We start from the raw sequence: 24,289 nt of genomic DNA, 5'->3' as shown, positions 1-24,289 counted from the left end.
CATATCGACAGACCCAGAAGTAGATCAACAGACACCTCCTGAAGATCAAAGGTAAGCCATTGAGGACTTAGACATCTCAATGTTTTGTGCAAGTGTGTGGAGATGTCGCGCTGTGCAATCCGGATGCGAAGATCTCTCCTTGTCCCAGGTCAGAAGCATCCTTTTTGAGCCTCTTACGAGCTTCATAGAGCTTCTGTAGAACAATAGTGCAGCAGGATGGAAAGCTACGTGGTTCTGACTTCCGGAATCCACTCGCTTGCAGGTGTCCTGACTCCGCCCTAGTACAAATCACAGCAACGAACCTGTTCCCACAAGCAAATCACAGACCGATCGCCGTCATGTTCAAGGTAATCATAACGGAATACTCTTAAGTTCTGTACTTCTCAGTAGAATACTTCAAAGATCGCATCGTGAGGGGCGATCTTGTTATGTACAATGGGTCTCAGGTCATTCTTGCCCGATTGTCAGATGAAGCCGCGATCTAGTCACAAAGCTCTTGTACATCATAGAAGAATCGATTGTGAAGATTTTTGCTATAAGAATGAGTCCCAATGCGTGATCCGACAAAATCAGGATGCGGTCGTGATCCGGGCAACTGGCATCCTGCACTTGTGAATATCGTTTGAGTTTTGCATCAGGATACAACAAACATCATCATTTGCTGCTCGAGACCCTGTTTCGGAGGTCAGAATAGGTAGAAGCCGACAGACAGGTTGGCCGAGCACCGTTGACTGCCATTGTTATTCGGCTGCAGGCCGCCCTCGCCCTCGTGGCCGCCCTGGCGCTGCTCAGCGCAGCGCCCGCCCTGGGCCAGAGGTCGCTGAAGCAGATGCAGCCTCAGCAGCCGCCTGCACTGCCAGCGCTGCAGTTGGACGAGGGCACCACGAGCTTCGTGCAATCTGCGCTGCAGGATGTCTTCAGCGCCCTGTCATACAGCGCTGGTGACCAGCAGAAGATCGCCCCCAGCCCTCCCAAGCCCCAGCCAGGTGAAAATACACCTTCTTTATACCTGTGCCTGACTGCACCCAAGCAGCGGCTTATGACAAGGTCACTCAACTGTCTTTGATCAAGCCCACTCCGGCTTGACACTCACCCTGAGACCCAAAAATGCCTGCACTTCCTTTTGGCATGAGACTCACAGTATGACAAACGTGCCCATGCATGCCGGGCAATGGGTCAGGATTCTAAGCAGCGATTCAGCCTCCTTGAAGCATCAGTGATTGCAGATTGCATGCATGGCACATGCTGACGGGCTAGTGGCATGTGTCTCTTGGCTCTACCTCCTTCGCGGATCACTTATCACGCGCATCGACAGAATGAACATGGCATGTGCTGACGGGTTGCCGGCATGTGCGCGCATGTGCAGTGTACTGCGGGACCCCCACACAGGCGGTGCACATCCAGGCAACGGGCAGCACATGCAACGTGACCGTCTTTGACATAAACGCTCTCTACACGGCGGTGACTAACCCCACCAAGCCATGCGAGGCGTCCATCTACAACCGCACCTGCACTGTCTTCCAGGGCTCCCTCCTGCTCGACATCTCGCCGGCAGTCGACTCCACCGGCAACTTCCTGCAGCAGAAGGACCCCAAGATCCAGGTCAGCACCCTGCCCACATCAGATGCCGGTGCACATGCACAGTGAAATTGGTGAGTCTTGGGAGGATCGGAGAAGACCTTTCAGGTCAAAGAATATTAAGCTGCAATGTTTGGTGGAAGCTGGTGGCAAAATGGCTAAATGCTTTTGCACCGGTGTATGACGATCCTGCTGTGCAAAGGCAAACGGGAGCTGTTGGCAGGACTCCTAAGAAAGCAAATCCCTTGCCGTGTCTGGTGTCTTGAACCATGAAAAATTGGCAAGGTACGTAGCTCAGCGATTTTGTGGTGATTTGCGCAGGGCTACCTGGCCAGGCTGGGTCTGGGCAACCTGGTGTCAACTGGCATGCTGTCCATCAACGTGCTGTTTGGCAACTTCATCCAAGTCAGCGCCCTTGACTTCCTGCCCTCCCTCGAGTCCATCACAGGCATCCCCACCGGTGAGTCACCCACTTGCTGGCAGCGCTCTTACCAAGAATCATAACAAGTTACTAAAGAGTTGCCACCCACGCTTTTTGCACCTCCAGGGAGGCTAACCATCGTCTGGTCAGCCTCTTTTGAAGGATGATATGTGCAGTCTGCTAGGATGTCACGACATGCTGTCATCATTTTTAATGTCTTAGAAGATCGTGTGATGCCCAAGGGGGCTGTCCCTTTCCTCTGAAAGAGCTCTATGTAACTCAGCTGAACTGTGAAAAGAATAAGTGAATCGAGCTCGAGGCGGTCGATCTTAAGACGACTGGTCATTGAGTGCCATTGAAAGATGTGTGCTGTGGTCCTACAGCACTTCTGTACTTCACAGCATGCACTTGTGAGCAGCATCATTGCAAATTTGTGGCTAAGGAACTTGTGATTTTGCTGCAGGCACCTCGGCAGACTTCACCAAGCCCTTCATCAGTCAGTTGAAGATCAGCGGAGGCGGACCCATCCCAGGAGTGGGATCTCAGAACACCCTGCCCTCCTTCTCCTCAATCACCTTCAAGCCAAAGAAGGTGGTTTTTCTTCCCCTCTCGATGCCTAATTCCATGCCTGGTGGCCTCAAAACAATGCATCTGTTAAGTATCGTGCAAAAGCCTCAAGAGCCATTCTGGCATGTCCATGCAAGCAATGTAGTACTATGCTCTGATGAGAGCTCTTGTCCTTTCATCACCTTGTGTCAGATGCATGATGCAGCATTGTTGTGGACACTGGCTAGCACCTTCTGTGTTGTGCACTCACATAAAGGCGTGCCAAGATTCGGGTATGACCATGCATGCATGCATGTCAGCCCCAACAAGGCTGCCATCTCTGGCGACGATTGCCACTCCATCTTAGGCAAGCGTGTCAGTGTAGTCAGCTACATGCCAAATCAGGCAGCGTGACTACTCCGTTTCTGATCATTCATGACCAATCCATGTCGCTGGCTTTGGGCAGGTGGTGGGCAATCTGCAGGTCACCGGCACAGCACTCCCGGACCAAGGCACCTTGAACCAACTCCAAGCAGTCGACGGCAACATTCTGATCGCGAACAACAACGCAATGGCAGCTTTCGATTTCTACTCTCTGCGATTCGCCGGATCGGGCATCGCGCTTTTCCAGAACCCGACGCTGACATCGTTCGAGGCCCCCCGGCTCACCGCCGTCGCTTCCAACGCGCCCGATGACGTCATCACCACAGGGCTGCAGGTGGGATTTGAATTCAAATTCAAATTTTGCACTCCTTGTCTTCGTAACACCTCCGAATGTCAAGAGACAGAAGGCCAAGGGTACTCCCTGATATCCAATTGATATCCGTGCATGAGGCGTGCGCAGCTGGCTTCTCAGATTTTGCCATGGGCATTCTTTTGGACCAAGGCATCTGCAACGGTGAAATGTGCCATGCCTGCTGCTAGCACAGTTGCTTGCTACTGCTGAACCAACTCCTCAGGCACAGCACTGTCGTGAACGGCACACTATTAATATGTTTTGACAATGCTCACATGTTCTGCCGCTGACGCACAAAGTTCCTGCAACCTGCGCGCAGATCAGCCAGAACCCGGCGCTGGCAAAGCTGAACCTGCCGATGCTGGAGGCCATCGGTGGTCCCCTGATCATTGCCAACAACAGCGCGCTTACTACGCTCGCCACCCTTGACCATCTGGCGGTCGTTAACGCCACCGGCCGCTCGGCCCCCGCTTTTGGCCTGCCCGCCCTCCCGGTGCGCCATTTCCAGCACAACACACACACCAATGTTCTGAGGACTGTCCCACCGCCAGCCAGATGCACAAGGATTACTCTTCCTGTTGAGCAGCAAAGGAGCAAGGCAGGAAAGCAGTGCGATGCCTCATCAGAACCAGCTCTCCTGGTGTTTGCTTCACCTGCTGCAATGCATGCGCTTCGGCTGACTTGCAGAAGCTCATGGGACGGCATGCTTCACGCCCGCAGAAAGCGAGCAAAACTGCACTGAACAGTGAAAAGTGGCAATTGTGTTGCGTTGCACCCCTGCATGTCCATGCGGCGCAGATCTTGCAGAGCATGACCGGAGTGTGATCGCCTCACAATCATGGCTGTGTATCAACTAAATCCCTGCGTCGGCCTTACCGATTGTTTGCTGATGGGCTCCTGGTGTCTTGTATCACAGGCGCCCCCAGGCAGCAACGGCCCTACCCTGCCGGGCTTCAGCATCACGCCGCCGTCAGTGCTGATCTTCGGCAACAGCCAGCTCAGCGATGTGTCAGCGCTCGCCAAACTAGGCCGCTGCAGCAGCAACCCCACCTCCACCAGCGACCCCATCTTCATCGAGGTGCGATTCTCAAGTTATTAGATTTTGATTATTTTATTTTAGATATTAGGGTTTGTGCCTGATATATTGGCCCTGAAAACCTGCTACTCACCTGCGTGATGGTAATGTGTAAAGTTCGGGAGGGTTGCTAGAATCAGGGGACTCTAGACTAAAGAGTCTCCTAGGACCTGCTAGATCTAGCACCAGGGACAAGCTTTGCATGTCTTGCATTCTACTTTGGTTGATTTGCATGGAAACGCCTCTCGCACTGTCAGCTGTGTCCTTCTGAGACCTTTGCTGAGTCATCTGGATCACAACAGAGCAGGGCTCTTCCTGAAACGAAGCATGTCCCCTCGATCGACAGCGTGAGACTTTGCTCAGGATTCCAGGAAAATAACAAGCTCACGCTTGTCAAAACGGACAAAATGTCAAAATCCAAGCTTCCTCCTACATTTCTGTTCCTAAATGCCCCTACATGCATGGATATGGTGAGCTGGCAGCAATGCTGAGCTGGCGATGTGGCATGTGCGCGCAGGTGTTCCCCAAGGACTCTGGCCTCAAGTGCACCTTCACCGCATGGAAGCCTGTATGCGAGTACATCCTCAACCAGATGACAGTGTCTCCAACCTCTGAGTGGCGCAAGAACGGCCTCTGCATTGCCCTCAAGCAGTGAGTGGCATTTTGATCACTGAGTGCATGTTATCAGTGACAGCAGTGCAGATACAGTAGTAGACTAGACTGCAGTGTACAGTGTACAATAGGGTGGGCCCTTGCCATTGGAAGGGGACGGCCTAGAATGTTCGGTCAGGCTAGAACCCTGATTGGGTGGGCACACAGCAGCAAGATGTGTTGAAACTACGTGGGAATTACAGACCAGGTCAGAGTAATTCCCATTTTTGCAAGCATATTTCATGGGGTTTAGAATAGACCTCGATGCCCTTTGATTGCCAAGCACCTGAATTATGACTATTTTTGTGCTGATCCTTCCGGATCTGTTCTGGATGTTGCTGATTTGATCATGATGTGTGCAAGCACCACTATCCAGGATTGTGCTAGGATGACAGAGATATGTTTATAGTTCGATGAAGTGATGTCAACAGCTTGAGTTGGTGACAATATGATTGAACAGCGGAAATGTAAGATATCCTACCAGAATGTCAACATGCACGTGGTAATCGAATAATAGCACGTCCCCTCTACAAGGACGCCTTTTGTTGCCTAGTCCATTGATGTCTACAAGAACCCCGTTGTGAGCATACACTCACAGCACACACTCAAAACACATTCACTGCAATGGCCACACTCTCCTAGATCTAGCTTTGGACTCTGACTTGCTCCGTCTCAGGCTTAAGCTGCTGAAGCTTTTGAGACTAGCTTCCTTTTATACATAAGTCACATGGCCTCTCATAAACATGTACAATGCTCAAGAAGCAGCTTTAAACATAACTCATGTTCATGAGCTCTTCCATCTCAATGAGCGAGCCACCGGGCGGCAATTTTGTAGAGCCTAGGTTAAAAGGCATCTCGTCTCCGCTCACTCAACGTCCATGGTAGCCAATCGACCATGCAGGCCATGAGCATCCGCCCTGCATGCTTCCCATCATTGCTACCCATGCCCATGTGGCTCCACCCCTCCAAGAGCTGCATGGCATGCTTGAGCTGCATGCAGGTGATCAAGCCTTCAGCTGATGTGGCGGCAGATGGCGGCAGGTGCCGGCCTCAGGTGCCACGCCCGGCTGGCGGCTGCTCTGACGGCGCCGTTCCCTCCCCCGGCCCAGAGAAGCGGTAGCGCACCTCCTCCTCGTCATGCATGCCGAAGGTCTCCTCGTCCTCTTCAGGCGCAAAATCTCTCATCACCACTTGCACCCACAGAGAGCCTCAAGCGCTCGCATGCATGCACCAGGATGCATCACTGGTCTTGCAACAACATGCGTGAGACATGCATAAGGAGGCATTCAAGCAAATGCCAGACTCCAGGAATGCAACTGATGCATAACATGCAGCGTGCTTCCGAACAGTAGAATCGGAACAGAGCACTTCAATCTTGATGAATTGTGCTGCCCGACTCACCTTCCTCTTACAATGGCATTGCTATCACAAAAGTTGGTGAAAATAGTGATTTTACCTAGGATTAGGTACTCAAAATAGCTGAGGAATACTGGAATACGCTGCCACTGGCTTGCAGAAGTTTTTCCAAAAAGACACACCTCATGTAAGAGCCTGATTTGTCCTTCGGCATGGCCGGTAAGCAACAGCTACAGAAAAGTCCCCTGCTCCCTAACTCGACGGCACTATAGGAATTCTGAGCCACTATCCGCAAGAGTCGTTTTTGCTGACTAGTCCCTTTGCTGACTAATTGCCCCGCGACGTCTTCTTACTTTCTAGGATATTGTACACATGTACGCATCACCAGCACAACCAAAGACTTGCATGCATTGCCATCCAGTCCGCCTGCAGCGTATCGGCTCGAGGAAGGATAGCCGCCCAGTCACCCGGTACTACTGTGCTGCAGTACAGTAATAATGGGGTGTGCAGATGGTCTTCGTGCTCTGACACCTACGTGGTGTGTCAGTCACCATCAAGTGGGGGAGGTTCAAGCCTCACTGTGAGCCAGGGCCACCCTGTCCAGCGCCTCTGCCTCCCTGTTGTGCCACACCAGCAGCATGAACAGGAACAGCAGCTGCAGAGCCGCGCTCATATACCCAAATGCCACCCTGCACCACAGCAATGAGCAGAGTCAAATAACTGCCAAATCACTGACGGCGACCAGACACAAATGGGAGATCTTGGTCTGAAGACGGACTGAAGGACTGCCCATTAAGACCAATGAGCCTCAGGTGGCTCCCACAGGTCTCTTAAATGTGACGATAGTAATTGTCAAGTCAGGGAGTCAGGAATATCTCTTGCTAAGTCAAGGGTTGCTTCAGTCTTGCGGCCTGCAGAGCGCGGGACAGCTGACATAATCCCTGACACTATCATTACCCGCTGTTGCTGCCAAAGACAAGGTGCGTCTGCAGACAAGCAGCAGGCGAATGCTGCCACATATCCTCCCCTTGTTGGACTTGCCGGATCAAAGCATAGGCCTCATGTGGGCACGGTGCTCCTTGTTCATGCTTGCCTTTGCCGGCTGGGCATTGGTATGACAGGGCCCTTTTCCCATGCAAATTTTAGACATGCAGCAGATGTGCAAACCCAGGCATGCATGGTGATGATGGGGGCAGTGAGCTTACGTGGCCATGAGGAGGACCCTGTTGAAGTGGGCGTGGTAGTCCCTGACCCAGTGACTCATGGCAGGCTGAAAGCTGAGGAACTGCAGGCACACAGAGTTATCGTGTTACAGCAGCGCATCATGATCTCTATCTTTAGAATGATTGGTCTTCAGCTGTGAGGTGCCCATTTCCACTTAATCAGGAAAGCGTTCTGCCCAGTCAGAAGGCCGCCATAGCAGGTCCCTCAAGAGAGTGGGAAAGCTGACGACAAGCACAGGCAGGCTAAGCATGGCACTGGCTTAGCGTGGCATACCTGGGTGGCGATGTTGATCATGTGCAGAGCTGCAAACAGGCTGGTGGCCACCATTATGCCCTTGCCATAGCTGGAGCGAGGGTGCGACAGCGCACGCCTGCTGAAGATCATGTAGCGGATGGCAAACGCCTGTCATGGCAGAACCAAACAGCTGAAGTCAAAGGATTAAACGCAGGTGTAAAGGACACCAGAGCTCGCAATTCTGTCATGAAACTTACATATAGCATATTTCAACAAAATCAAGTGACTCACCACAGAGAGTACGACCAATATGAGGGCAAAGAAGGCATTGACAGCTGCACCATCAAACAGCCATTCCCAGGTGTTTTTGTCTGATCCTGCCGGGAAGGTGAAGCTGGTATCATCCATCATCTTCCTGAAGCTCTGCAAGTACATCCAAGGCGCGCATCAGAGCATATGTGACCTCTGTTAGGGATAGGACTTGATACCTGCAACCCTAATGAAGCATCCGACAAGTCCAAAAGAAGTAGCACAGGGTGGTAAATTCACACAAGGATGGAAATATCAGATGAAGTGAATAAGGTTAAATGATAATTAAACCACCAAATAAGAACATCGTCTCCTTACCGAGAAAGTTGCAAAGCAGAGGACGGCAAATATTCCATTGAAGAGTGTGTTGAATGCAAACACTGCCCACACCCATGGCTTGAAAGTGTCTGGCTCAGCCATTTTCTGCGACCTTCTTGGCGTTTTGAACAAACTTGATGAAGTGGCCAGGTTGACGCTAGCTGCAAGCTACAGATGCCACAAATATAGAAACAGACACCAGGCCAACACCTTCTGCTTTCCCCGTCACTTCAGCGTTGATTCAATATCTTCTTCTATTTTGCCGAATCAACGATGTCTTTGTTTGTTTGCGGTGTACAGCAGAAGTCCAAGAATTCTCCCTCAGTGGCTTCCTTCCAGCTGCGCAGCAGCATGCCATGCTGACATGGACTCCCCGCACCTGATCTGGATTCGAGACGAGGCATGAAGTCAACCTCCAAACTGTTGCAAATTGAATTGATTGTAGTTAAGATCTCCTATCGTGGATGTCGATTTGGGCGGACGAGAATTTTGTGGCTGCTATTTGCCGCAGATCAAGTCGGACATCTTGACAGATCTGTTTAAGTTGTTTGCATACTGACTACCGTTTCTTCAATAGCAATACAAAGAAAAGTCACTGATTCTGCTGTATCATAAGGGCATCAAATCCGCGGCATAAGGTTGAAAATATGTTCAAGAAGAATGTATCTATTCAGACTGCACGGCCGATCTCGGGAAAGGTATTGTTCCAGAAGAAGATGTAGCCTGCCTAATGACCATGCTGTGTAATATCCGTCTGAAGATCTTGTTTCATGGATTGAGAGGAACTGACTCCACCTGCATATCTCTCACACACAGGACGTGAAGGAACTGAAAAGGAAAATCAAGATTTCCTTCCCTGACCTGTCTGAAGAGGACGTAGACCAGTTCTTCCCTGCAAAGGTGAGCTCTGCACACTCTTCTCCGCGCCAGACCGCTCCTTTGGATCTTGTTGTCCGCAAAATTCTGTGACTTGAAGATGTTTGATTCTGCTGCTCTTTTCTGGCCCAGGCGGAAGTTCAGGTGGTGAAGCTGAAGAATAGGACGATTGCATACACATGCGGCAATGCCAATCCGCTCTTCTTCGATCCAGACGGCCGCGGCGACCTGCTGGTGCCCACAGTCTATGCGCTGTGCAAATGCCCTCACATCCTCGAGACCCTGTACACCTACAGTGAAGTTTCGCCAAAGGTGGGGATACTAACCTCAAAATGCCTTTCAACTTCTGCAGAGGCATTCCTGTTCCTTCATAGTAACACCGGCTGACGGGGACGGGTATAAATAGTGAGCAGTGTGCCCATGGTTGAAAGGGTCTTACTTGGGTATAGCGAGGCCAACAAGGGGTAGGAGATTCTGCCAGCCTTTAAGTGAACCTTGTCTGCAGACGCACCTTGCCTCTTGGCAGGACAAGCTTGCTATACAAGTGACAAATGGCGCATTGAAAGGATAATGCAATCCTGTGCAGGTGCTGGGAGGAGCTGATCTGTTCCTGCAAGGCCTGATTGTCCCACAGGGAGGACTAGGGGACTTCAGCGCAGGGGATCTGCGCGCAGTATCAGTTCCAGGGAACCCATTTCCCTTTGCAGTGGGGACCATGGAAGTGGGCAGCAGTGAGGTGGCCAGGACCGGGCTGAAGGGCAAGGGGCTGAAGCTGCTGCACTTCTTTGGGGATCAGCTGTGGGGCCTCGGGGACAAAGCCTCCCCAGATCCCAGCTTCACCCCGACTCGCATCTTCCCCGTGAAGGTAAAGCGTAAAGCATGCTCATCTGCTGCTTTCAGCATGTCCTTCTGATGCAGGACAGCTCCATGACTGGGCGCCTTTCAGACTGTCCCATTTCTCTGCCAGGGGAGTGATCAGAGAATGAGGGATATACGGTATCATGGAAAAGTGAGAAGTTTCTTGGTGCAGGCATCGGATGATACTGGATCTGAGGTGGAGATCGCACAGGGCGTGCAGACAATGTCTGTTTCGGCCCAAAACGAATCCGTCTCTGAGCATCCCAGTACCAGTCAGGATGCGGAAGGATCCAATAAGCCGTACGAGCCTTCTGCGGATGGAGATGACAATCATGCACAGGAGAGCACTGCACCTATGGCACCTTCACGTGCTATACCGGATAATCCAGACGCTTTGATAGAGGTAATCACAATGAAAAAGAGCAGAACTGAGGAGGAGCCAAGCTTCTGATTAAATGGAAAAACACAAGAGGGTTGGCATTGATATGATGTTCTTCTGTGGTGTCCTGCAGGAGTGCCTCTTGCATGGTTTGCACTCAGTGGCAGACGAGGATTTGCCCATGCTTACTAGCGACTTCTCTTCCAAGCACATGCTGCCCGCAAAGGCTGACGGTACTGCTTTCCACAGTACTTGTCCCAATTCAAGTTGGATTGCGTCGAAGTCGGATGTGCTTTAGGAATACGTTGCACCACATCCACAATGCAAGCTTGCATGCAGCCATCGCCAATGAAATGTCCTCTTTTAAAGCTTTCCAAAGACGCCTTCAAAAAAAATCAGATCCAATATTCCTGGAGACAGAAAATTATTTTTCGACCCCTTTTTGAGATAATCAATACAAAGTCTGTCTTCCATCTTCCAAAAACTGACATGCATGGTGGGCCATGCTGATGCAGGAGCAAACATAGACATCAAGAAATCCTCCTACAAGAAGCTCTCGAAGCTGCTCTCAACTTTTGAGAAGAAGGTGAGCCCGGTCATCCGCTCTGAGGCATCTGCTTCCTGCAAATGCCCCTTTGCTATATCTGATACAGCCAGAAGTACTCAAGCATTATGCTTCTTGCAGGGACTACTAACCACAAAGGTGATCCACAAGCAGGACAAGCTGACAGCTGTCAATCGCAGCCATGAGCTGTACACTGATTATTCCCCCAGGCAGCAGGCAGCTGCCAGCAACTCCTCTGCAGCTTCCACCAGCGGCAGCAAAATCACTGTGACATATTCTTACAGGTCAGCCATTCTTGCTCCTTACCATCCATCTCGAAAGGACATGCAGAGAACCAGTGCGGTAACAACACACGCAGAACTAATAACTGTAACAGTCTCATCCACCTGGTGTTCGTGTTTCTGTGGTGTGTGTGTAGAATTGATGCTCTCATGCCCTTTCGACACAGTGGGTGTTTTGCTGCTGCAGGGTGCCGACATCTCTGCGGCCGATCTTTGACTCGGATGCTGACAAGGACACTCTGTACAGCGAGGAGAGAGTGTGTGCTCTGCTGAAGGCATATGCTGAGAGAGAGGGCCTAGGAGCTGGGCAGGGAGCCATCAAGTTAGACAAGTACGCTCCGCCATCCCAGCAAGACAAGCGCTGCCATCTGTGCATTTCAAGACGTAAAAATAGCAACCTTAGAATGTCAATGTTGAAATCTATAATTTCACCCCTTGTTTGGCAGTCTCTGTTGAAACTCGTGACGTTTACCTGCGCCAATGGTGGCCGCCTCGATCCGTTTCATCAACTTCTGTCTGCCTTTTGCTGCCTGATCTTATCATGGCGTGCTCTCGTGTGCGAGCTCTTTGAGAAAGCAGAGCTGCTGTAATGCGCAGTGAAAATGGTCATGGGAGTTCTCTTGCTGCATCATATGTTATTGGCTGTGAGATTGTTACACTAATATGAAGCTGCTGCATGTAGAGAAAGGCTTCATCCCGAGCCATGCATGCACGCTACCATGATCTGTTTCGTTCATGTTTTGTGCTGCACAGTTTGGGAGTTGCTATCTTGCTGCGCGCAGGTTGCTGGTGGGCCACCTGTTCAACAAGAAGGAGCCGCAGCAGGAGGGTGAGACCCACCCTTTTGAGGACACCATGCGCCGGCTGCTGGGCAAATTGGCGCTTTTCCACACCATGGCCCGATCCTCCCCAGAGGCAAGCCTCACCCTCTCATGCGCAGCAATGTACATAATCACAAACAGATCTTTGCATGCCTGCCTTTCCTACCAGGTGTCTTTAGCAGGTCAAGCATGCACCTTGGGGTACAGTGCAGTGATTGTCATCTATTTGAGGAGCCTGGTGCTAGGTCCACATGTGGCCAATGTTGCATCCCCTCAGATATGCAGATGGCTGAGAGAGCAAGACTACCCTTTTTTAGTGCATCTACCATGGGAAGATGTCCCAAAGCCAGAACGTGTTTCATCAGCTCACACATACTTGCACAATTCTTGGCTGAACTTCCCTTGCAGAGCCTCTTGTTTCCACATACAGCCAGTCGGCCATGGTTCCTTGTCTGATGGAATATCCAACCTCAGCAGCTGAGAGGAGTTGCGGTGGGCTTGCAGGGGGTGGTTGAGGTGGTGAAAAAGGGGTCCGTGAAGAACATCACCATGAGCATGGAGGACCGCATGGGGGGCAGGAAGCACGTGACTCACCTGATGCACGTTGAGTCATTCGGTTTGAATGCGGACGAGCTCGGAGCGGCTCTGCAGCGCAAGTTCAAGACTTCCTGCAGCGTTGCCAAGCTGCCTGGAAAGACAGAGACCGGCAAGGAGATATCACTGCAGGGGAACTTGCTACAGGTGGGGCTTTATATCTTGATTTGCTGTGAACTATCACAGAGTGTGCTGTGAAAGGAAACCACATGCAGCACTTTTTCCCCTCTGCGGACATGTATTTCACAGGGCTTGTTGCAGAATGCTCAATCTGTGACAGAGTGCTTCATGCATGGTAATGTCTTGCATCCACTAAAGAGTAAGCGAGCTTTTTATTGTACTCATAGACTCTGCCATTCTTTGCTGCAGGAGATTCCGAAGTATCTAAAGGAGGAGTATGGCATTGAGGGGCAGTACATTGACATTAAGAAGAGGGGCTCCTAGGATGGCCTAGGCCGGCATGAAGTGCATGACAATCCAGGCCTCAGGAATGATCGAATTGTAGCTTGTAGTAGACGTCTGCAAAGCTCGCGCAAATGTACTCGTCTGCAGGCATGCCGGATGCAGATGCAGACGCAGATGAGTGGACGATTTTATCATAATTATAAGGTTTGGACAGAGGATCCTGCAGTGAAAGACAGCGGTTGCAAGCTTGGGAGCAGATTGCATGGAGCCAACTCGTCAGCTCACGTGAGCTAGCTGCCTTACATGCAGCCCAAAGTTACATGCGGATGCAGTGAATAGAACAGGTCACCATCTGCATGGTGCCATCTGCATGCATGCATGAATGAATGCAGGACTTCGTGAAATTCATGCATGGTGCAAACGGCAAACCGTTTTGCCGCTGTGATGTAGGCGCGGTACATGTATACAGGCCTTGCCAAGGCCATCCTGTTCCCGATCGGTCTTCTTCTCTGGCACCCAAATCAAACGGCCCCCTCCTGCGTGTTCAGGAAGTTGGTGAATCCGGGGTACGCCCACACGGTTTGCCTTTGAGGATTGAAGCAGCAATTGGATCATCCTCACGTTGCGAATCGACGATATTCACCAGTAAGCTTTTTGAAGCTGGTGTATCACATCTTCTGCGTGGAGGATAGGAATTCAGATGTCGTCCGGCTCGCTTCGCAGCACAGGCGGGCTCTCATTGCCAGGTTCAGTATGGGAAATAATTGCCACCAACATGCCCCTGCATGAGTGGGCCAAAGCATCTGGCACTTGTCGTGCAACACAAGCTGTGAGATTGGCCGTCATCGAAGTCCCGCGCGACTGGTCTGCTGCTGGTGATCTCTTCAGCCCTATTTTCTTTTGGATGTTTGTCTCTTCAACCACCTCGAAAGGGTCCTTCTGCTCAATGCAGGACACCAGATGGCCAAACCTGCATTTCTTCACATCAGTGGTCCATGAAGGATACGAGCAGCAGACATCCTTGTCTTGCACGGTTGGCCAGTGTTCTCGCCAGCATTGCTAAGCTGTTGCAGCTGCGCAGGCTGTCAATGGATAAGCAAGAGGCTGAGAGGTGTCCGAGTGCTGCGCATTCACGGGGACACTGCGGCACAGGCTACCTGCTCTGAAGTACAGGGATGCCCAGCACTACCATGCTTGCAGCAGCTCGAGGTCTGTTCAGGACTTAAAGATGAAGACACTTGCTTGGCGCAGCTCGCCTGGCTACTCGCACATGCAAGGAAGCTCCGTGTTCTGTCGGCTAAGATCGGCAGGGTCCCATGGTTTCCACCACTGGTCCACCTCGAGCACATAATCTTAACACTTGGGCTTCAAGCAGAATATGGCCGGGAAGATGTGGGCAAGGTATTTGATGCCTTATCACATGCACCTAGTCTGTGCACCATTGATCTATGGGCGCATCCGCCAGTCGTTTTGGAGGTCCCTCTTTCGCTTGAAAACATGCCTCGGTTGCACAGTGTTGCCTTGCGTCATATCTCGGTGGCGAGCTTGAGCTTGCCCGATGGGTGTGGACTCCATCTGGCTTCACATGATGATGATTCTTTGGCACATCAAGTCTGGCTGGCAGTGCTTCCCAATGTCCGATCTATCCGTTGCGTGGACTATTCTCATGAGTACCCCGGGGGTTTGTGGCAAATCCCAAACCTGATGCTTGAGGCTCAGAATCTGAGGACACTTGAAGTGTGCGTTGTCAATTTAGACACCAAAATTGGCAGAGCAGGGGAACCCCTGTCTCTCAAGGAGCTTGCTCATCTTGAGAACCTCTATATTGTAGCAGATTATGTGTGTGTTACCATTCCCCAAAAGGTCGCTTGGAAGTGGGCAATGTTTAGTAGCGATGAAGAACTGAGTCTGTCTTTCAATGATGTGGCTGCATTCGCAAGGGATGTTTCATACTTTCACATCAAGTATCAGACCTTGATCATGAAAGACGATTGGCTGCCCAAAATGTGTGCTGCACTTGGGAAGCGCAACATTCCATTTCATTCTGCTGGAAGAAACATCAACCAAAAGCAAGAAAAGTATGTATTTAGTTATCGGGGCCCTTCCTATGACAAGGCCTCCACGCCTGGATGTTTTTGCTTCTGCGGAGCTTGTCTGGCTTGTGTATCAAGGGCTTGAGTGCAATGTTGCAACATGCTGTGAGCATCGATGCGTATGCGTACCAGCATGACAAGATGCAACCCAGCGCGTGTCCCGTGTCTTTATGATAACAACTTTTGGTCCAATACTTTGTAAACCTGAATTCGTCAACAAAAAATCTCGAGCAGTATCTGGGGCCGCCATGGCCCCTGGCCAGTGCAGCTGCAGCTGTTGCATGCGGCCTGTGCAAGTGTGCGTACACGCGCCAACTGCACTGCATTCTCACTATAGTAGCTACACCTAGCATGCATGGCAAAGTATTATTATAATTAGTCATATATTGGAATGCATGGCACACTGCCATTGTCCATGCTTGCCCCCTCACAAATTACACGATTGAATTAAATCTGCCACTTGAAAATCAAGCTTCCGGTGACCACTAATTTTAAAAGATTATAGCAAGTCGCTCACAGGTTACTCAGCATGCACCGCCGCAGCCATCATCACTTTGCTTGCCACTCAGTGAGGCCCCCATGTAGCTCAGTATCAGCTGAATCGGTGTGCATCGACCGGGTCTACATCTTGGAGCGCCGGTGTGCGAGCTCCAGCTTGGCGATGGAGATGAGGTGGACGTCGTCGGGGCCGTCGGCGATGCGCAAAGTGCGCGCTCCGGCCCATAGCCGCGCCAAGGGAACGTCCTCGGAGACGCCCGCGCCGCCGTGCGCCTGAATCGCCGCGTCCAGGACCGCCAGCACTGTGGAGGGCGCCAGCACCTTTGCCGCCGCGATCTTGCCTCGCGCCTGCAGTACAAAGTATGTCGTTCAGGACTCTACAAAAAAAGCCTCTTCAAAGAATAACTTAGCACCTTGCGGCTGCATTCTTGCCGCGCGCATGCGGCACAAGATATCCCACTTCACAAGACATTTGATGGTAGTTAAGACGCCCTGATGGAGCCTGGGGAACGTTTCAGGAGACAGAGGTGAGTCACGCCAGGGCATGACTGTCCTGGCAATCATGACCTTTCCGATTGGCCTATGTGAATCAAATTTGTTCAGCTTAGGTGTCTGCCCATAATATCAGGAGCAAAAGAGCCCTGCACTTCAGAGGGGCAGTCTCTGGGCCTTCCTCTGCCGTTTCCTTTGTAATCTTGAAGAAAACGGCCAGGAGAATCCAAGCTATTGTCCCTCAAGAACAAGTCCGAAGCTTGGTTGCCAAACACCTAACTGCTGGAAGCAGTGTGCTGTTCCCAGCTGCAAATCAGAGGATTAGAGGGACCAGGAAATCTGTGCACCTGGACCTGCTCGGTGCAACGGATCAAGCAGCCCACAATCCACATGAGGGGGGCCACCCTCCGTAGACTCAAGAAGCGCTCGCACTGCTTCGTGTGACTTGCATTTCCATACTACGTCCGCATTCCTACACACTGGTCTAAGAGCGGGGAGCTCTTAAGATTCACTCTGTATGATTAGCAGGGCGGAAGGATTTAGCCGGTTTGGGGTTGGAAACCCAACCCCACAACCACATCAATCCCTCAGCCAGGCTTGAAAAATTGCTTAATCTCCAGATGGGGGTTGAGCCCCCTAGAAGCCTGCCCAAGAAGGGGTGGCGATTGGCCACCATAGAAAGCATGCAGAAAGCTTGCCTGCTTGTTGCCGAGGCGGTCGAGGGCGTGGGCGGCGTCGAGCACGGTGAGTCTGGCAGCGTCGAGGTCGATGCGGGCGCGCGCGAGGCGCTGCTGGAAGCCGCCGTGGTCGGCCATGCGCCGGCGGAACACCGTGCGGCCCAGCGCCCTCTCCCCCATCAGCTCCAGCGCCCGCTCGCCCATGCCTGCAGACACAGTGGTGCTCATTTGTCAGCGGGAGGGCATGCTGACCTGACAACTCTTGGTGCATTGGTGAGCCGATACAGACAGAATGCAAGATATCCACGGCGAGCGCCAAGAAGAGGATGCAGGGCCGCCTAGCGCTGTTGCCCACCGATTCACATCGTCGGAAATATATCTGTCACGCTTGACGAGAACAGATGCGTTGGTTCCATGATGTGTTACAGCTTGGGACCTCTCGGGCCTTGACAGAGCAGGGCCGCGCTGCGCAGCTGTTGGCATATAGGATATCAGTCTTGAGGCTGTGGTCAGGGGTTGACAGAACGCACCGATGGCGCGCATGCAGTGGTGCAGGCGACCGGGGCCGAGGCGTCCCTGCGCGATCTCAAAGCCGCGCCCCTCGCCCAGCAGCATGTTGCTCGCAGGCACCCTCACATCCTGGGCACACGCGCACACATACGTATTCAAGACAGGCGTGAGTGCACAGATGAAGGACAGCGAAAATCTATGACTCTCAGCCGCTGGCACGCCTTTACGTCCAGCTCAGCAGCTAAAGCTGTGTCTTGCTTTTCGGACACAGGACGTCCCATTCACAGACAAAGAACATTCGCCTCTGCAGTGAGAAGAGGGTCACAAGACATGGCATGCAAGTTCCGGCCTGCAATCCTAGTTGCCTTGGGCCTGTACCAACCACCGGAAGCCACAGTGGCTGCAAGAGGAGAAGCCGATATGCTCAGCATGTAACGCTGCCTCACGATCTCTCATGCGCGGTCTTGCACCGAAACAGGCTCATTCGCGAGCAAGAGGCACCCAAAGGAAGCTTCTCAAGCGAGTATATCAAGAGGAGAGACACATCCTTCACACCTGGAATAAAACCTCTGCATGGCCATGGGGGGCGTCGTCGTAGCCAAACACAGTCAGCGGCCGAACGATCTTCACTCCCTTGGAGTCCATGGGGACCAGGATCATGGACTGCTGCTTGTGCGTGGGGGCGGACGGGTCGGTCTTGCCCATGAAGATGCAGATCTGGCAACGGGGATCCATTGCCCCGCTGGCCCACCACTTGTGCCCGTTCAGAACATACTCCCTGCCCTCCCTGCGCATACAGTAAACCAGCTACTCATGTGTAAGTGAGGCAGGGCCTCTACTGTTTTGATGGTGACAGCCCAGCAATACAGTGCGATCTTGATGCAGGTACCTTTGGCACCGATAGATGCATCTTCCAGCAACACAGGAGGACAAAGCTTCTCCTTTTGGCACGGTCACACTTGGCAAGGCAAGCAGGAGGCAACGTAAGGACAATGAGGAACTAAACAGGAGGAACCTGTGCATTTGTAAAGGTCAGAATGCTCCTGATACACACGGATGGTTGTGCATGCAATGGATTTCAGCCAGTAAGCTGCCGCACCGCTTGATGGATGACTGGATGTTGGTTGCATCGGAGGAGGCGACCTCGGGCTCCGTCATGGCAAAGCAGCTGCGGATCTCGCCCCTCAGCAGCGGCAGCAGCCAGCGCCTCTTCTGCTCCAGGCTCCCATACCTGCCAAGGCAAAGTCCAACATTGCTTTGACGCCAAAGCCCAATATCAACATCTACTAAGTCTGTGTGTCTTGCGTGGCAAATTTCTGAATGGGTGACAAAGGCCGTTGAGGCCTGGCTTGCATGAGAGATGCCACTTGTCTTGGGCACAAACTGCATGTCACTTGTGACCACGCCGATGACTGACTAGCATGAGAGAGCTGCGTCAGAGTGCTGTGACATCTTGGGACCAGAATTCGTCCCTAGAAAATTGACATGAAGTACTAGAACGGTGTCTGGTGGTGCCAAGGGAGGATCAACACCTGGCCAGGACCTCCATGTTGCCGGTGTCCGGTGCAGAGCAGTTGAACACCTCCGACGCAAACACGATTCGCCCCATCTCCTCACTCAGGAATGCATACTCCTTCACGCAGCAGTCAGTGCCTTGCTTTGTATTATCAGAAGACGCAGTCAGAATAGTAGCTGGCGTTAGCGGTCTCTTTGTGTATTCAGCACCCTCTTGAACACCGCATCTTCGCCTTTGGCTGCTTGATCGTGCGTAGGCATGCTGCACACGAGCAGCCAGCAAAAGGAAGGCACATTTTTCAATAAACCTCATCACATCCCCGATGACATTGCAATGCCTGGCAGCTGCAGTGGCATAAGCCAAAAGAGGAAAGGATGTACGCTCACCAGATTGCTGAGCCCGGCACCAAGCAGGAGGGTATCCTGCTCATGCACAGGCAGGGCCGGCCGGATGTTGGCGGCCAAGTCAGGCGATATCCAAAGATTCCACAGTCCCTCTGCCTTCGCCTTGGCCTTCATCTCTTCCATCAATGGGTGCACTGTCCACCGCTGGTCGGACGCCGCCAGCTCCTGCTTTAAAAAAAATCATCAGTCATTAGAACATTGTGATGTTTTGTGCACACTGCCCTCTAGATGGTGCTTCCAGGTGATAGAGGACATTGTAATATGAGGAGATCAGATGTGTGCATATATTCCAGAGCTGTCACGAGTCTAGCAACGCATAGGAATATAGCCATGTGATGCAAAAATTGGATTGCATGCTAAGCCAGATGCAGCAGATCCTCTCTGGGTGGTGACCAAAGTAGGATGCGGGCGAGCGGCACCTCGAGCTTGGGCTCTGCAGGGTACACGTGCTTGCGCATGAACGCCCGCACTCGCTCGCGCAACTCGGCGACGTGCGGCGGAGGCTCAAAGCCAGCTGCAGCCACTGCGTCCCGCCCTGCACATCCACAAATGACGGATCCTTTGCTGCACAGCCCTGGGACCAAATCTTTGCAGTAGGCCTGCGCGCTGCATGTGCAGATCATGTGGGCTCTCATGCCCGCCACAGAAATTTTGGAAATGAATATATTGCAGGGTAAAGAGTATACGTGAAGTGCCCACAAAGAAGCTCTCACCAGGAGTACCTGATCTGGGGGGCATCGATCGGGCGCAGAGGACCTCAGTGCTGGTTTCCTGCACGGGGCCGCTGGACACCGCGGCAGCCGCGGCTCGGGCGCGCGTCCGGTAGCGCCGCTGCCCGCCGGCCGCCTGCCCGCCGCCCCTGGCACACACCGCACAAGACAGCCTTACAACAATTTCCCTTTGGAACTCCAGAGACTCTAAACCCTGCTATCACGTTCCATAAGCAAAATTTTTGTAGATACGTCCGTGGGCCAAGCAACTGCAAACAAGATCCCGAACTCTGCTTTTTTTTCCCCTGGCCATTTGTGCACATCGCCACAGCATCGGCAGCACTCAAGCGCACTTTCTCAGCATCTGCCTGGCAAGGTGTTGCTTCAAAATTAATTATCCAAAGTCTTGCTCACAAACCTGCCCGAGCTGCCAGCCGGGCCGCCACGCGCGCAGAGCGCCTCGGCCTCCGGGACCGCGGTAGCCGTCGCCGAGGCGGCTGCTCGGCCGGCGGAGGCGGCTATTATGTCCAGAGCGCGCTGCGCTATGTACTGCACAACACTGTCTGCCCCAACCTGCGACGCATGCACCCATCTATTACACTTTTGGCAAAATGTGCTGACTGTGCATGGAGTAGTTGACTTTCACTTACATCTGCTGTCCTTCAGATAGAGAACTGGCATCTAGTCTAAAATAAGGCAGAGCTGCATGGGAATCCATGCACGCACAGAGGTTGAAGCAGGGCACAACAGGGCAAAGCACGGCATCGCACGGCGTAGGCAGGGCAGTGAGGTTGACAAGGGGAGCGTACCGCAGCGGCGCGATCGGATGAGGCGTTCCCGAGCTTGGCGCGGGCGCCGACGCCGGCCAGAATGGCGGCTGCGCGGAAGAGCGACAGCGCCATGAAGAATGACCACACCTCGGCGGTGGGCAGCGCTATGCCCCGTGCGCTGCAGTAAGCCGCAATGTACTTGCTCTCGGTAGGCACCCCTGCACAGTGCAGACCGCAGATTAATCGTGATCAGTCAATCAGTATCATGATTATATAAAGACCACACAGAGAAAGCAAAATCCTTCAACGCCGCAAAGATTCATCACTGTAAGTTTCCAGGTGTCAATCTGAATAATCCCGTACTTTGCGGGGCGCAGAAGGCACACACTGCTGTGCAAAGAGCTGCCATAGCTTTTACCAAAAAATGCACACACAAGAGATTGCTGCATGGGATACGCACAGAATCAAAAGCCTCTTCCCCGCATGTGAATCCCGCATCAGGCCCAATTGCCGGCCAGGGAGGGAAGGGGAATAAGTGCGCACCAGGGGGCAACGGGTGGGGCAGGGAGGGCAGGGCTTCGATGCCGGCGGGGAGATGGTAGGGCATGGCGCTGTAGGCCAGGTCAGCGAAGGGGTGGCCCAGCGTGCACAGCTCCCAATCCAGCACTGCCAGCACACGCCCAGCCGCTCTGGGGTCAACCACCAGGTTGTCCAGCCTGCATTGTACAGATAGTGCAATGATGCCAGGACTCTTCATGCAGTGCAGTGATGCTTGGACTGCCAGGAAAGAGGCTGTCCTCTGGAACTGCATGGACAAGGCGAGACCTGCCTTCATTGCACGGTCCTGCAGAGTTCCATTTGTTCTGGAAGATCCAGGTCCCAGACAACGTAGGGCTGCCAACTGGGCATGACTGGCGCCAAGGGCAAGCTAACCATGGAATGATGCTGCTCAGAACCAAACAACCATCTCCTTGCGGCAGTCACGGGCATCACCTGAAGTCGCCGTGGGAGATTCGCGTGGCGGAGGGATCGCCGTCTTCTGGGGGGATGTGGGCCTCCAGCCAGGAGATGAGCGCTGCCATCTGCGGCAATGGCGGCCCCGTCAGCTGCGAGCGGTACTGCTGCGCCCACCTCCATACCTGCAAGCATATTCTAGCTGATTATTACGCAATAACGCCAGCCCTACAATTGTCAACCATCTTGCACACAGGTCATGATGTTGCACCACAACGTGTGTGCATGGCATCCTGCTCACTAGGACCTTATCTCGCTGGTGCTTGCCTCACGGATGTCCCAAGCCAGACACCTTGCAACGACTACAGCGTATTGGCGACAGAATTCTAACAATACCAGCTTCAGCTAGCAAGCCAGCCAGCAGTATAACCCCCACAGACTAATTCAGATGCTCCACGTGTCCTGCTTCTAATCAATCAAAAAGTACAACAGAAGGAGAATCCACCAGTGTGTGTGGAGCATCTATCCACAAGTGCACTAGCCCAGCAAGCTCTTGATGACAACAGTCGACAACGCAAATGCACCTGGCGTTTGCAGTAGCCACTGGAGCGGCCGAAGCGGCTCAGGCCGACGGCGGTCGGCTGCACAGAATGCAGCGATGCTAGCGTGGCAGCCATAGCAGCGTAGGTGGCTGCGCGCTCCTCGGGCGCTAGCTCTGGGCAGCTGGGATCCGTGAAGATGCGGCCCTGTTTGGTGCCAAGCCATCTTTCATCATCAGCTTATGTTGCCCACGGAAAGAGGCCCTTGCAACTGACTGTTGCGATGCACAGCAGGTGTGAGTGCTAGCGGGTCAATGCACACACGACCATGCTCTTACATCAACTGATGCTGCCCCCCGAGAGAGCGTCTTGCTTCTGACTGAGGCAATGCACAGCAAGTGTGATTGCTAGGGGGTCTATGCATATGAAACATGCCGTAAAATCAGGCTGATGCATGCCACAGCAAAAGACCCTTGCCTCCGGCTCTTGAGACAGAAAGGAATTGCACAAGCGAAGTGGTCAGGGCGCGCAGTGGGCAATGCAAGAAAGAGCATGGACTGACCTGAACATGCTGCATGACATAAAATGGGGTGCCTATAATTGCCGCATCCGTGCAGAGACACAGTGCCCTTGGGACTGGAACATTTGTGCCTCCAAGGGCCGCCATCACCTGCAGGAAAGCATCCAAATGTGTCCTACTCTGTCCAAGGTGCAAGGGCACAGATACGGAAAATTGCGCAGTGCTCCTAGAGCAAATTTTGAGAAGGACTACCTGAAATTCGCGCTCGACTGCATGCGCAGAAGAAAGCACCTTCCCAGGCGGCTTCTTTCGGAGCACATACTTTGCGCTTCCAGCCTGCATGCAACCGTCCAAGGTGAGGCGACAAGTATAACCTGGCTCGATCAGAGTGCTACTTTCTAGACAGCACTTTGCGATGTGATTTTATAAATCAGTAGAACTTCATTTGTAATTGGTATAAACCATCTTAAGGACCTATCATCTACCACTGCACAACGCCACTCACCTGAAGCAAGTAGGTGGGATTGGACTGGCCGTGCTTGAACTGCTTAATGTCAAGATGGTTCACGTCAGGAAAGCCTTCGATGGCTGATCTCAAGTAACGTAGGAGTTGTGCCTGCACAAGAAGAAGTAGTGCAGATGTCACATACTAGCCCATTAAGGTGAGGCAATGCCGAGTTCTCTAAGTCATAAGCAAACCGTTATTCGCACAATGCTACCTCTGGGAGAACATGTGCTCCGCCAACGTCTCCCACGGCGAGACCCGTGTCCAACATGTCCCTCTGTTTAGTGAAAAGATCTGTTGCCGCACTGAAAGCGATAATGTCAGACAGAGGCAAAGGATGTATGCGTCTAGAAAGTACTTGACGATCAATCTACTTCGCACCAGAGCAGCGATGCATTGCCAAGGTTTCCTTCACGGTTTCCATCATGGCTGACTGGACGGGCTTTCCTCGGCACGCCTGTTTTGGCTCTCGCCTCCGAAATGCTGTTCCGCAGCTCCGCCACCAACGACCTCTCAAACAGACGTCCTACCCACCTCACACTAGCCGACAGAAGTTGAGAAACAGCCGAGGCTGCAGATACGCCGGACGCACAGGCTGTGTTGAGGCCACTGTCGAAAGGTCAAGGGGCAGATACTCAAACACCCTATTCCGGAACAGCTAGTGTAGCCAGCGCTTTGCTGTTTGAAGCGGTTACTTTGGCTGGTTGTTGCGGGGATTCCACGGCTCGAGGGTACCGAGAGCCGCTGCTGCGAGGTCTCGAACACAGGTGCAGGCACGCTTTGAGGCCGTTGTCATAGACATGGCCCTAGCAGGCTCCGTTCTCATATCTTACGCTCGTCATCTTATTCAGAAGTTTTGCTGTCATGGGAATTT

General features: G+C 52.6%; 4 protein-coding genes across 4 annotated transcripts; 3 read left to right on the top strand and 1 right to left on the bottom strand.

The window, feature by feature from the left end:
• The first annotated feature begins 19 nt into the window (after positions 1-19).
• On the top strand, positions 20-5,500 carry COCSUDRAFT_65584 (hypothetical protein). The gene is made up of 10 exons (XM_005649378.1): positions 20-51; positions 263-347; positions 755-986; positions 1,367-1,602; positions 1,900-2,038; positions 2,463-2,590; positions 3,012-3,263; positions 3,601-3,774; positions 4,198-4,359; positions 4,874-5,500. The coding sequence occupies exons 2-10, from the start codon at positions 339-341 to the stop codon at positions 5,009-5,011; spliced, it is 1,470 nt and encodes a 489-aa protein (XP_005649435.1). The 5' UTR covers positions 20-51; positions 263-338; the 3' UTR covers positions 5,012-5,500.
• A 3,595-nt stretch (positions 5,501-9,095) lies between these two features.
• COCSUDRAFT_41160 (hypothetical protein) lies at positions 9,096-13,266 on the top strand (the record flags this gene model as incomplete). The annotated part of the gene is made up of 11 exons (XM_005649377.1): positions 9,096-9,146; positions 9,265-9,348; positions 9,457-9,636; positions 9,911-10,189; positions 10,695-10,794; positions 11,077-11,147; positions 11,247-11,410; positions 11,595-11,738; positions 12,190-12,397; positions 12,733-12,969; positions 13,192-13,266. 11 exons carry the CDS (start codon positions 9,096-9,098, stop codon positions 13,264-13,266), a joined length of 1,593 nt encoding a protein of 530 aa, XP_005649434.1.
• A 1,572-nt stretch (positions 13,267-14,838) lies between these two features.
• Positions 14,839-15,535, top strand: COCSUDRAFT_32862 (hypothetical protein). Its single transcript, XM_005649376.1, has one exon. It carries the CDS (start codon positions 14,932-14,934, stop codon positions 15,403-15,405), a length of 474 nt encoding a protein of 157 aa, XP_005649433.1. The 5' UTR covers positions 14,839-14,931; the 3' UTR covers positions 15,406-15,535.
• A 406-nt stretch (positions 15,536-15,941) lies between these two features.
• On the bottom strand, positions 15,942-23,686 carry COCSUDRAFT_36129 (acyl-CoA dehydrogenase NM domain-like protein; the record flags this gene model as incomplete). The annotated part of the gene is made up of 16 exons (XM_005649375.1): positions 15,942-16,166; positions 17,009-17,193; positions 17,518-17,626; positions 18,053-18,284; positions 18,597-18,728; positions 19,030-19,130; positions 19,400-19,582; positions 19,837-19,952; positions 20,924-21,115; positions 21,441-21,613; positions 21,891-22,036; positions 22,436-22,597; positions 22,953-23,060; positions 23,163-23,238; positions 23,396-23,457; positions 23,642-23,686. The coding sequence occupies 16 exons, from the start codon at positions 23,684-23,686 to the stop codon at positions 15,942-15,944; spliced, it is 2,247 nt and encodes a 748-aa protein (XP_005649432.1).
• Positions 23,687-24,289: the final 603 nt, after the last annotated feature.

The sequence above is a fragment of the Coccomyxa subellipsoidea genome (assembly GCF_000258705.1).
Source record: "Coccomyxa subellipsoidea C-169, whole genome shotgun sequence".
NCBI classification, from domain to species: domain Eukaryota; kingdom Viridiplantae; phylum Chlorophyta; class Trebouxiophyceae; family Coccomyxaceae; genus Coccomyxa; species Coccomyxa subellipsoidea.
This window is presented reverse-complemented; position numbering and strand designations above follow the sequence as displayed.